General features: G+C 39.7%; 1 protein-coding gene across 1 annotated transcript; it reads left to right on the forward strand.

Annotated features, from left to right (window-relative positions):
* Window positions 1-1,112: 1,112 nt before the first annotated feature.
* LOC134879980 (integrin-linked protein kinase) lies at window positions 1,113-13,874 on the forward strand. The gene is made up of 13 exons (XM_063906603.1): window positions 1,113-1,251; window positions 2,546-2,808; window positions 7,927-8,092; window positions 9,042-9,137; window positions 9,237-9,333; window positions 9,422-9,505; window positions 9,602-9,687; window positions 9,781-9,890; window positions 10,089-10,216; window positions 10,389-10,510; window positions 10,648-10,747; window positions 11,901-12,031; window positions 12,172-13,874. Exons 2-13 carry the CDS (start codon window positions 2,720-2,722, stop codon window positions 12,319-12,321), a joined length of 1,359 nt encoding a protein of 452 aa, XP_063762673.1. The 5' UTR covers window positions 1,113-1,251; window positions 2,546-2,719; the 3' UTR covers window positions 12,322-13,874.
* The last annotated feature ends 23 nt before the right edge of the window (window positions 13,875-13,897 follow it).

Consider the following 13,897-nt stretch of genomic DNA (forward strand, 5'->3'; position numbering starts at 1 on the left):
CCAGTGCCCCGTGTCCTACCAGATATTTTGATACAACTGATTTACTCTCGAGTATTCGTGAATCACAAACTACATTTACTCAATTACTGTACTTTATAGGTTGAGTTTCATTTCTTTCAATTCTTAACTTCTACTCCACTATAATTAGTATTTATCTGAAAAAGAAAATTATTATAGGCCTACCAGGAATACAGACAACACTGGTGGATAAAGTAAAAAAATAAGCCTCACCTTTTTCCAACTCTGTAACTATAAACTGGGATCAGTGGTGTAAAGAAACTAAGTAGATTTACCCAAGTACTGTACTCAAGTATAATTTTGAGGGGCTTGTGCTTTACTTGTGTATTTCAATTTCTTGTTACTGAACTACTTCTATCCCACTACATCGCAGAGATAAATTGGCTACTTTTATTCCATTCATTTTATAAAATACCTTTAGTTACTTTGCAGATTTTGATTAATAATTAGAATTATTATCAACACTCAAATAAGACTGTAATCACACATGGAGTAAAATTCACAAGCTACCCTGCAGCATACAATAATTAAATTGAGCTGAAACTTTACCAGCTTTAATAACACTTAAATGCATAGATACTTATAATCAAAACATATAATATATATTAGCTTGAAATGAGCCAATCTGCATAATAAATACTTTTACTTACGGTAGCCTACACCAAGTATATTTTGACGCAATAATGTAGGCTACTTTTACTCGAGTAACATTTTAAATGCAGGACTTTTATTTTTAAGAGAATGTTCCTCTCCTCTGGTACTTCTACTTTTTTAAAGAACAAGATCTGAGTACTTCTTCCATCTCTGGCCAGTGGCCACACGTTTACAAAATGCAGCAGTAAATTAATGTTATTAATATTATTATATTAATAGGTGAAAGACATCAAATGGGATAACGTTTTCAAGATCAAATGCAATTAAAATGCAGAACCACATCCTGTTACCGAGTATTGGTTCTTTTACATGAGCAAAATATGTTTCTCGAAATCTGTAACCTGGTATTTGTTGATGCCTCGTAACAGTATTTTAGAAAGCATGACCTGAGGCAGTGAATATTTGCTCGTCCTGCAGTTCTCGCTCCCGCCTGTAGGGGACGGGGCGCTCTCTTCCTCCTCTGGACGTTACTACGTACGGCGGCGGTGAGGGTGTGGACGTCCCGCAGCATTGAATCGTGAAACATAACGCTGCTAATAATTACTAACCGCGTAACACCGCAACAGGCGAATATACCAGGTAAGTTTATCGCATTGAAGGCCTATTTAGTTCATATTTGCCCTGTTTAAACGACCTACTTACATCGTTTTGTGTTTAGCTCAGTCAAATCAGCGTGAATTGAGTGAAAGCGATACAGTCCGAGGCGTATAGATAGTTTGTTAGCGTATTAGCCTGTGTGTGATTTAGTTAAGCAGAGGATGCTAGGTAATGTGTGGAGCATATTCAGTCACTTTTGGTTAAGTCGAGTGTAATGGAACCATATTGTGTTCCTGATAGGAGCTGAAAGCATAACCATCTTGTTTTTAATGAGCTATCCCTCTCTGTTAGCTGGTAGCAGTGAAGCTAGTCAGACTGCTCGGTGGTTAATGGTGAAGTCATTACCCTGACACCAGATTGTTGCTATTTCTTTGTTAACTTATTTGAACAAATGCCACCAAATCACAAAGTCGACCTCAAAGGTGTGGTAAATTGCACTGACATATAACATGTAGGCATCCACCTTATCTGTTTTAAAGTTTGAATGATGGGCTTATTCTAACATTAAGTTAGAAATGTATGTCTTACTTTATAGTAGTGATTGTACAGGGACTATTGTGTTCTAAGTAGTGTGCTAATGTCATGCCAAATTAAACTAAACCTTTTCACAAGCTGTTGTCTTAAGTTATGTATTGCAATTAAGCTATGCTTTATATTTAACAAGCATATATATATATTAAATCTTGGTTCCGGCTGTTTCTAATATAAGGAAGTGTGTCATTCACACCCTCCCCGAATCTAAAGTGTGTATTAAAAATGCCTGTTGAAATGAAAGAAAGCTGACATTATTCACATTGTTTCTTTTATTTCCTCAATGGCCCAAAACTAAAATATTTTCAATTTAATGCAACAAAAGACATCTTAAAGCAGTAACTCATCAGAAGTAAGACATTGGAACCAGTTAATGTTTGTTTTGTAAATGTTTTAAACAACTGAGTGGTTTTTGAAAACAGTCAATCAACTAATTGATCAACCCCTTAAACTTTTCAGCACTAATTAAAGTATTACCAAATATATAATTAAGTATGAGAGTGGATACAGATGTGTCCTTCATGGTGTACAGGCTTTTGTCACACTCATAAAACAGTGTTGTGAGTCACTATGCTGTAAACTGCACACCCAGCCAGTATTAAAGGCGGATAAGATTACTCAACATTAGGTTTCTACGTTTTTTAAAGTTTGTACAACAGTTCCACAAAGCCTTTTTCTTCATGAATCAAACTGATTTAAAAATGTGTTATCAGAACAACTTCCTTGTTTGTGTCCCCCTTCTCAGGACTGCTGGAGCGCTATTGAGCGTCTGTCATTGTGTCCCTCAGTCTCCCAGATGAGGGACTGATGCTGGCCAGGCCCCTGCTGAACCCCTCGGGTCGCCTCTCATCTGTCCCAGTTCACTTCTGCATCTACTCCCACGGGTGCTGCTTAAGAAGCGGAGAATACACAAACTAAAATGGATGATATCTTCACGCAGTGCCGGGAAGGCAATGCGGTGGCAGTCCGATTATGGTTGGACAATACAGAGAATGACCTCAATCAAGGGTAAGTCGAAGTTTACTTAGTTACACCGTAGTGTCGTTGCTTACTTTGAATGTTACATTTTAAGCCTGCGTCTCTAGTGCAGGCCGAGAGCCCGCCTTTTCAGTCCCCAGCGAGATAGTGGCCTTTGATTGAACTAATTTCCTTTCAGGCACATGTTTATGTCCAGAGTATTTCAGAAGCTCGATGTAGGACAGGAAGCCTGCTGTCATGGTAGAGTTAGTCAGGCTTCCATTTGAATTGAGACCCTTGGAGAAATTAAAATAAAGAATAAACATCACCTCACACAGACCTGCAGGCTTCTGTAAGATTCAACATGTTTATCATAGAAAATATCTGTGTGGTAGTTACAAATCATCAGTCAGTCCTTCTGTATCTTCAGATGACTCTGTGGCGGAGTGGCAGAGCTTTCCAGTTAATTCTCATATTTAAGGATTTTTTTCTGTGAAGATTAAAGAAGGGTTCATACCTTTTTTATAATAAGAAATATAAACATATGCAAGGCATCAGCATTGCAAAATATCAAATAGCCTTTTTTGGATCACTTTTGTAGTCCATTTTTTTATTTATTTACAGATATTAAGGAGGAGTTGTTCTCCTTTTTTGATGTCTGCATTGACTTTGTGTGTACTCGGTTTCTGCTTTCATTTTATTCAATTTTCCCACTGTTTAGACAGTATGATTGCATCAAGACAATGTGTATCCATGCATTCCCAACATGTGACTCGTCCATTAGCTGATTGCATGTCAAGTTCCCTTTTCCGGTTGATATATCTCCCCCAGTGGATGAAACACATTTTATTCTTTCCCCACAGAACTTCTTCTTATTCCCTTCTTATATTTCAGTAAACTCACTATATCTCAGCCTATCAGATATCTCTGTGATATTTGCTGTGCTCCTCAATGATGGTGTGTTTACGCTGATGTTACTCCCAGACAGAGAGTAGTAGTGGAATGCTGAATCTCCTTACAAGGAATAACACACAGGCCTTAAGGGAACTGTCTACCACCTACCAAAACTAAGGGAGAGGGGGAAGAGATTATAGTTGGGTCGGGCTCAAAGAGTTATGTGTGACGAGACAGAGACTCATTGTGTGTGTGTGTGTCTGTGTGTGGGGGGCAAATAGTGAATTTTTCAAAACAGAAAATGCAGAGTAAGCCATTGCAGAGGACATCACATTCCCCTCCTTCACTTATGTTTCTGTTATTCTTCTCCCAGTGCTATTAGATAGCTGCGCTCATTTCCCCTCTCCATTTCCTCCTAAGTTTACAAGAGATAATTACAAAGTTTCTCCTAAATGTATACACTGTAGTCATCTTCCCCTCTGGTCTTCTCTGAATATGTTTCAATCCCCTCTTAGAGTAATGTTGCAACAAAATATAGTAATGTTAGTATGTGATATAGTTTTGCATTGTGTGGAGGGAAACCCATGGTTAAAGTGGAAGTTATTTGTAAAGCTGAAACCCTAAAGCTAAGGATGCACCTAACCATTAAACATGTCAGATAATAGTCCATTATGCTTTCCCAGTCCAAGGTGATGTTTTCAGGTTCGTTGTTTTGTCCAAACATTGTGCCAAACCTGTAGAAATTCAGTTTGCTGTTGTATAAACAAGAGTGCAGCAAATCCCTATCATTTTAGGTTCAGATTCAGAGAATGCTAAACATTTTGTTTGCACAAAATGGACCAAACACTCGATACATTTCAAAATAGTTGCTTAAAAGGTTCTGTAAATGTGAGGATTAACTGAATATTAATGTATTATTTTTTATAAAAATAGAAATAGTTTTATTTTCCAGCTTTTCAAATGTGCACACTTTCTGTGTTTCCGTGTGTTCCATTATAATAATTGAATACAGTATCGTCAAGGTTTTTAGTCAGACAGTAGTGCAAAACAAATCGTCAACTTGGGACTACCTGAATTTTGCGATGCTCAACATCTGAACAAATGAAAAATCGTGTTATATTTAATAAATACTGAAAGTAAGTGTCTGTTGCTGCATCATTTGAATAATAATAATGAGCTGAGCAAAACGTCTGTTGCCGAGTGCCCCATTTGCGCTGCGTTTATTCTCAGGGGAGGACTGAGGTCAATGCTCGTGTGATTACTTTGGCCTACGAGTGTGTAATTGAGGCTTTGGTGGTTATCTGTATTTAGCTTCCTGTGTAAATTTGCATCCAAAAAAAGCCCTGCACACGTGTCAAAAATAGTAAGAGCAGAACTTTTTTCCATTTCACTCAAAATTTCTTTGAACCATAGGACAGATTTTAATCGAGTTTACCATGTTTAGGTTGCAGGATCCTTTTCTGGGAAAGAGGTAGATTTTCAGTGTTTAATCTATATTCTCGTTGCTGGGAACCGCAGTATGAGCCTGTTGCCCTGCAGTGAGTACTATTGAACTGACAGTGGTTCAGAGAGGCTTGTTGGAGCAGGTAGTAATGTTATTAGAAGAATCAGTGTTAGAACTTCCAAGACGTCATTAGATATGCTTTCCAGTCTCTGCTAATATCACTCACTTATTTCTACTGTCCTGATAGAAGAATTAACACCACTTTTTAAAATCTGTATTCATAACAGGTTTATGGTGATATCCCTAGTCTGGAGCTATTGCAAAAAAAAAAAGAGCAACATTATCAGATAGAATAATTAAATGTAATTATCAGAACAATAACAAGTGTTTATCTGTGAATAATGTATTGGCCACACATTAATATGTGTATGGAACAATAACAATGTTATGCCCTGATCAGCCTTTTCATATTGGGTATCTGCGAATAAGTCCAATGCAATGCTTTACAAATGAAAATGTTGCTTCATTAGGGCATGTGGCACATGGAAGCAGCAGCTGTTGTACTTACTCTGACAAAACTTATATTTCTCAAGCTCCTCAATACAAATTCCAGGGTCTTCACTTAGAAATAATCTTGATCTAAGGAAGAGTAAAGCAGCAATGCAACACTAGCAAGAGGTGTTTTCAGATTTTATATAGATCATAAAATAAATAATAATAAATAATGGAAGTCCCACGATACTTTATATCTCTCAAGTAAAATCAGTGTGCCATTGTTTCTTATTAGTTGTCAGATGTTAGTGAGAATTTAGTTTACCCTCCTCAGGCGTGTTATGGATCCGGTGGGGAAGGCTGGGCAGAGACATACAGTGTGCAGACAGGGGCTCTTCCTCTGGCTTTCTGTCTGCCAAACTGAGCACTGTTGGCAGGTGGAAGTGCCTGAAATAAAAGACCACAGCCAGTGTGGAGGGGGTGAGCAGGAGAAGAGCCTGGCACTCGAGTGCCTCTGGGTTGTGGGGATGAAGCTAGCTTAGAGGGAAAATCCATCCTATAAAAAGGCTCCCTGAAGGAAAATACACGCAGAGGAAACCAGGGGCCCCAGCCTCAGATGATGTGTTTTGGGAACATTTTCAGCACTTGATGAAATGTGGATTGGGGTACTTCAATTGTTCCTCATTAGGGGATAAAGCAATGATGCACTACTTTTATCATTTGCAAAAAACATTGTCATATGAAAAATGGTTACAAAATGTCTCCAAATATAATCACACAGGAAGAAAAAAGTCTTCATGAACGGAATGCAACTTTTTATTGTTATTTAAATGTGCTAATGTGCAATTGATTGATTGGTCTATAAAATCAGATGGTGGATGAAAATCAGAATGAGTTCCGAAGAGTGCAAGGTATTATCAGATGTTCTGCTGTCCAACACCAACCACAACACCAAGACTAGTAATCGGATTTAACATACTTAGTTAACAATGACATGAAACAGAAAGCCATCGAATCCTCGATTCAAAGAAGCTGAAGCCAGACGACTACTAGAGGTTGGGATTGATACAAGATTCTTCTTAGGTATTGTTACAGATAAGCAGGATGGTACATTTGTTTATGTGTTGACATCGTAACCTTACTTCCTTCCTTAAACAGACTTCAGCTTAACACACATCGCTAATGAAATGAGAGAAGTGAGGCTCTGGGGAGTTTTTCTCTCATAAACTTACACTAATTAGTTTTTGGGATTTGCCCTTTTGGTCTGAGGAAATTGCTCACAGAGCAGATGGGATGTGACTGCAGCAGTTCCCCCAGATGCACAGACAGATGTGTGTTGTGGGACTGAGGCTCTCTGTGGGGCTCATGATGCTGCTTTGAGCAGGGCTTTGCAGGAAGTGTGAATACAAGCCAGTGAATTGATGGCGAGGGCATAGGGTTCAGATTCCTGCAGATTCATAATACTCCCTCAGTTCTCAGATCCCATTATTATGCCATCATTTCAGAGTAGATGCATAACTTTATTTTTAGGGGTTTATGCTGTGTAGCGCAATAGAGCCCATATGGAAAAGGAAGGTGTCTGGAAAGTGGAATATGTCATCAGTGCATTCCAGTTTTCGGAGAGGAGAGATCTGAATGAGAGAATGGTTGAGTTGTAAGACTTGGATAAGGGAGTGACCACATTAAGTCAAGAGTAAAGTGACACAATTACAAACAGAAGCCCGAGTGTGTGCAGCGCCACTCAAGGAAGTCTCACTGGGCCTTAAAAGGACTGCAGCAAATGCTCCAACTACTGTTTCTGTTTTATTTACTTTTTTTGTCTTTCACTCAGCCCTTATTGTATTTTGAACTGTTTTCTCTGAGGAGGCACGCCATCAGTCGCTCTTTCAGGCCACTGCCCTACATGTGTCGCTGCCAGTGTCCCTGAGGCAAAGAGGACTGATGTGTTGTATCAGTCTGAGTTGCATCAACTTCCTTTTTCTGAGAATACCAAATAAACAAATTCCTCATTGAGTCCCTCTATAACTTATGCAAAACCTAAAACAACACAATGCTGTAGTTTAAGATATACACTGGCAACTGATAGTATCTAAGGAACATCTAGCATAGTATTCATACTGTTTTATTCAACATCCCACAGAATAGACCTACTTCCTTAAAGTTACAACATTAAAAACAGTGTTGATTTAACTTTATGATGATTTGGCGGCCTTCTTGTTGTGTTGTTGACTTAAATGGCGTACAGGATTAAATGCTGATGAGACCTTATGAAAGTTTTATTGCTGACTCACTGTTGGTGAAACCTGTGCTGAATATAAATGCTGCCCTTTTCTCTGTAGAGATGACCACGGCTTCAGCCCGCTCCACTGGGCGTGCAGGGAGGGCCGCTCCAGCGTAGTGGACATGCTCATCATGAGAGGGGCTCGCATTAACGTCATGAACCGGGGGGACGACACACCTCTACACCTGGCCTCCAGCCACGGACATCGTGACATCGTGGGAAAGGTGGGGATCATGCACAGTGTGTGCCACCTCTTAACTCTGCGTAAAACAACAAATAGAAATAACTGACCTTCTCTCTGGTGTATTTGTCAGAATCTCCCCTTGCTGAAGAAATGCTGATATAACTCTTCAAGTTTGCTCCATAAACCCAGGATATTATGAAACCTCAAATGATGTCATCTCAAGAGCAATTATAGATGCACAGGTCTTGTCTCTTCTTGCTGTTCCACCATAAGACATTACAAACTGCAGGGAGGAGGGAGATGTTGCAATGTTTCAGTGTTGAGGGAAAATGTGATGTTTCAGTGGCTGCAACTAAAGTTTACTTTCCCCCCCGTCAGCAATTAATTTTTAAAGAGAAGAGGTTATCTATGGCTGGTTCTGTGGCCATTCTTGATTCTCCAAGATACGTTTAAATAGTTAACCATTTAACAGCATTTGTGCACAGTAGCTGCAATTTAACCAGCATTATGGGGATCATTCTGTTTGCACAAGCTGTAGGACTCCTTTTAAGATGCCCCACATTGGTATACTGTTGATCTGTTTTAAGGCTTTTTAATCATGCAACATGCAGTGTACGCAGCTCCATGTTACAGCAGGTTTGCAGCAGATCTGGTTGGTTAAAAAATAAAGCTAAATGGTTTCCTACCAGATTTCTGTATTTGAAGACATTAACTTCTCTCCGAAAAGAATATGAAGAGATATTGTAATATAGCGTGTTGTTTGCCAGAATGTGAAGCCTCTGCTCCGGGGTGTCTTATTTAGATTTGCTGCCACTCAGGTATTGAGTTTAATGTGAGCTATGTCTCAATACATCTGGTATGTGTCCACAGGCAAGACGAACTTCCAGGATTTACATTGCCAGCATTAACACTCATCCATGTATGCAGCCCAAACAAGATCTGACCAGCCTTGTTTTGCTTTTAATCCTTTGTTTTTGCTTCCCTCTCAGCTGATTCAGTGCAAAGCAGACACAAATTCAGCCAATGAGCACGGGAACACACCACTGCATTATGCCTGCTTCTGGGGCCAAGACCAAGTGGCTGAGGTGAGTGTGCCCCCTGGTGGCATTAAAGCTGTTTTTATGTTTAATTACTAATAATAAACTATTAAAATGTAGCTAACAACAATGTATCCTTTTACTTAGGATCTGGTGACTAATGGGGCTCAGGTGAGCATCTGTAACAAATATGGGGAAACGCCCCTGGACAAAGCCAAACCGCACCTGCGTGAACTCCTCAGAGGTATCCTGGCATTCCAACAGTTTCAGCTGCTTTTTGGTTTGTCTTTGTGTTCAATTTTCTCATTGCACACTATCCCTTTTCCAACCAGAAAAAGCAGAGAAAATGGGACAGAACTTGGCTAAAATTCCCTTCAAGGACACGTTCTGGAAAGGCACCACCAGAACTCGACCCCGTACGTTTCCATCAGTCAATTTAAACGTGCTGTTTGAAACGCCTCCTGCTTTATGTCTGTATAGTGCTGTTTCTAGATTTGATTTTGTGTTAATAGGCAATGGCACCCTGAACAAACAAGCAGGCATTGACTACAAACAGCTCTCTCTCCTGGCTAAAGTGAACGAGAACCAGTCTGGAGAGGTACTTCTGATCTTATTCTTTTACCCTTCTGAATTGTTGTGCCAAGGTCCATGCATTCATTTCACCTTTTCCCTATTTCATTCTTGTCTGTAGCTGTGGCAGGGACGCTGGCAAGGAAATGAGATTGTTGTTAAAGTGCTTAAAGTTCGTGACTGGACCACAAGGAAAAGCAGAGACTTCAATGAGGAATATCCCAAACTCAGGTTATTATCTTCACCTGATATTTTCTGCAGACTTTATGTTGTGGCCACTCATGTGTCTGTTCGCGTTGTGTTGAACCAACCGTTATGTCTTATTTCTTTTTGGATGGGCTGCATCTTGCACTGTTTATGTCAAATCCTCTGGGTTTCCTCTTTTTGTCTGTCTGTGTGTCTGTCCCTCCCTCTTGGGCTCCATCCCAGGATATTTTCCCACCCGAATGTCCTTCCTATGTTGGGAGCATGTCAGTCTCCTCCCGCCCCTCACCCCATCATCATCACACACTGGATGCCTTATGGCTCGCTCTACAACGTGCTGCATGAAGGCACCAGTGAGTATTTCTGCTCTGGTCACAAAACCTGTACTTGTTTTTTTGTGATTTGTAGAGCATTTGTCATTATGTCGTCATCACTTTTGGTGCGGTAGTAATTGTCAAATTGTTAATTGCTTAAAGTAAGGGTGGCTAATATATTGTTATGATTTGTCACTCACTGTGCTGTCAGACTTTGTGGTGGACCAGACACAGGCGGTGAAGTTTGGGCTGGACATTGCTTGTGGAATGGCCTTTTTGCACACACTCGAACCCATGATCCCTCGCCACTATCTCAACAGCAAGAGTGTTATGGTAAGAAGAAGTGCTGTTTTTTTTTAGGACTGTATAAACTGCCTTTTCAAAGCAAATTGTGTTACCAAACAAACCATCAACTCATAATTCTGTTCCTCTTCAAAGTGTCATCTCAGTGAGTGTTCTTGTTCCCACAGATAGATGAAGACATGACAGCCAGGATCAGCATGGCAGATGTCAAGTTCTCCTTCCAGTGTCCTGGCAGGATGTACTCGCCTGCATGGGTAGCCCCTGAGGGTAGGCATCACTCATACAGCACCGATCCAAAGTGGCAGCTGAAGACACAAGGGTGTATAATGGATGCAGGGGACTCTAGACTCTCTCAGAACTAAATGTGATACAGCAAACTTCCCCTCGAGATACAGTGAAATCCATGAGACATGAACTGGTCACAATACGTAAAAATAACCAGGGAGCAGTCGTAGCAATCCACTGTAAAGGTTTTGTGTTCACAGAACAGTGTATGTAGCATGATGGCGGTTATTGCATGAGATACAGCAGACTTGTTACCATAAAAACACCTAAACACAGTCTAGGTATAGTGGGTAGTGAGCTGGGAAATTGAGAGCACAGAAAGAAGGATGCTACTGATAAGACACAAATGTACATTTTTGGCTTTATCTTCAGCCTGAATGTCTTTGTAACAGTTGAACAGATGGCAACAATATATCATTCCAACAAAACTGGTCTGTGATGTAGAAACATTATCACCTACTGAGATGAAAACATCCTTTTACGGGATTTAATTTGATACAAAGACACTGGTCTGTCGGTCACTTATCGCTGAGCCAACAGCATAATATTTCTCTGTTATAGTCGACGGCATTTAAAAATAATCTTAATTCATTATTTGAATGTAATAAGCTTAAAGGACCCACTCATTTGGATGATGTGGTTATTTAGCACTTCTTAGATCACCTCCTCAGTAACCCAAGTCATGAATAGGTTACTGCAGAATATGCAAATAGTTAAGCCATTTCTTTTTAACGCTTTATGATGAACAAAATACAATGGGTTCTTCCGTGCCCGGTGCTACACCCTTCCACCAAGTATAATGAATAGCATGCCAGGACTTTTCCCTTAACCCTGCTGACAAACAAACAAACTGAGCCAAACACATAGCCTCCTCAGCTTTGGTAATAATAACTGTAGTATCACAAGTAGTCTTTTTCAGATGTTAGTGTTAAAACCTACAATACGTTAAAAAAATCCAGTTCCAGCTGATCAGCCAGTAATGTTTTAATTCACTTTCCAGTAGAATTTTTGCATTTCAACCCAATATTAACAAACCTGTGCTTGAATCTGTGTGTAGAGAAAGGCAGCTCCTGTTGTGAGGTGCACTGTGTTTGCTTTGCATGATGATTATTTGTTGCCCTTTTGGGATACGCAGCCCTGCAGAAGAAGCCAGAAGAGATCAACCGTCGGTCAGCAGACATGTGGAGCTTTGCCATCCTGCTGTGGGAGCTGGTGACCAGAGAAGTGCCGTACGCTGACCTCTCCAACATGGAGATTGGCATGAAGGTTAGCAGAGCTTTCTTTAACTACTTATAATCCCAGCTGGGTAGAATACTTGCAGGTAATATAAAATATAACTCATAGCTTTAATGCAATTAGGAATATATTTTCTGCTGTACTAAGCATTTTGTCTGTTTGACTCTCAGGTTGCCTTGGAGGGTTTGAGGCCCACTATCCCCCCCGGCATTTCGCCCCACATTTGCAAGCTCATGAAGATATGCATGAACGAGGACCCAGCAAAGAGGCCCAAATTTGACATGATTGTGCCAATTCTGGAGAAAATGCAGGACAAGTGAAACACCTCCTCGGCCCTCTGTACTGAACAGTTGCATTAGAGGATGTCTTGCCCCAAATGTCTCTTTGAAATTGTGGTGTGGTGCTTGCCAGTATTGCCTTAAACTCTCACTCTCTACTGCATTCAACACCACTGTAGCTTCTGCTTCTGAGATGAATTCAGCAGCAGTGACGTCTTTTACGCCTCCTTTCATTTCCTTTTTTTTTTTTTAATGTAGTATCAAGTTTCATTCTTAGTGTCTTCATCTTTGTCACTGACTTGCTGTCTTCACAGGAGCTTTTTTTGACTGTTCATCTCCTAACTATAACCATGTGGACTGAGTTATATCCTCTTCTAGACTGAATAACCTGTGGAGGTCAGCATGACAGACTGTAGCACTCCTTCAGTGAATTTAAGGCCTTATTTTTCTTACCTGGCGTGGGCTTGCCTAGTAAGGAAACTGCTTCTCTATAATGATGGCCCCTAATAATCAAATAACATATTAACTCAAAGCTTGTCATGTGGGAAAAAGTTGTTGTGTTAGCTACAAACTGTATGCAACTAGGCAAGCATGACACATGTCTGAAACCTAGCATTTAAACAATATATTAGATTATAAAAATGTTTATGAATGAGCGATGCCTGTGAAAGTACTAGCAGTGATGTACCTCTCAGTTTGGCTGTGCTGTGATATGTCTAAGCCTGACCGCACACTGCTGACAGTGATGTCAAACTGGCCATAGAAACTCTATTTTCATTGCAGGAATAATGGCAATTTTGGGCAGATTACTTTTATATGGATTGCAAGATTGCTGATTTTCTTGTTGATTGCAATCATGTAACGTAATTAACTAGATGACTCAAATGTTATCTACTTTTTTTCATTATTTTCCCTTCCGAATGTAAATGTTATTATAGAATCAAACACTGTTGGCTATACTTTTTGACAGAGTGTAATCTCCTGAAATGTCTAAAAGTGTCTGTGTTTATCTCACAACTGTTTTTTTTCATGGTGAAAGCTGGCTGTGTTATCTTGTGTTAGGAATGAATTCTGCAACTGAGATAATTTATTCATAGATATCAAAGACACAGTTTAAATATGTTGTGCTTTCAAGAAATGGGGCTGCCTTTGCTCTCAAATTGTATGGCTTCATCAGAAGCAGCTGCCAACAGACAGTGACTGGGACAATGAGAGGGGGTGTTAACATCCTGCACACCTTTTTTTTTTTCTCTCCTGTTTTTATTGCTTTGGCATTATTTCTGACTTCATATCAATCTTATGGGTTTTTCTTCTACCTGCATCGTCCATGTGCCTCCACCAGCTTGCTTATTTGTGCTGAAATACAGGTTGAAGCCAAAATCAAGAATGACTTACACAAATGTATGTATTTATATATAAGTATATTAAAAAGGAAAAATACGGGCATCTTGAATATGTGAATTCATATTGTAAATCTGATGATATTGAATAAGATGAATGAATCAAAAAACAATAATTATGAAGTGTAAAACATCACAATTAAAAAAATAAACAATATCAGGCCAATGTAATGCAACTACTGATATTTAATTCAACATGGAGTAGTGCTTTTCGGATA

The sequence above is a fragment of the Eleginops maclovinus genome, chromosome 18 (assembly GCF_036324505.1).
Source record: "Eleginops maclovinus isolate JMC-PN-2008 ecotype Puerto Natales chromosome 18, JC_Emac_rtc_rv5, whole genome shotgun sequence".
Classification (NCBI taxonomy): domain Eukaryota; kingdom Metazoa; phylum Chordata; class Actinopteri; order Perciformes; family Eleginopidae; genus Eleginops; species Eleginops maclovinus.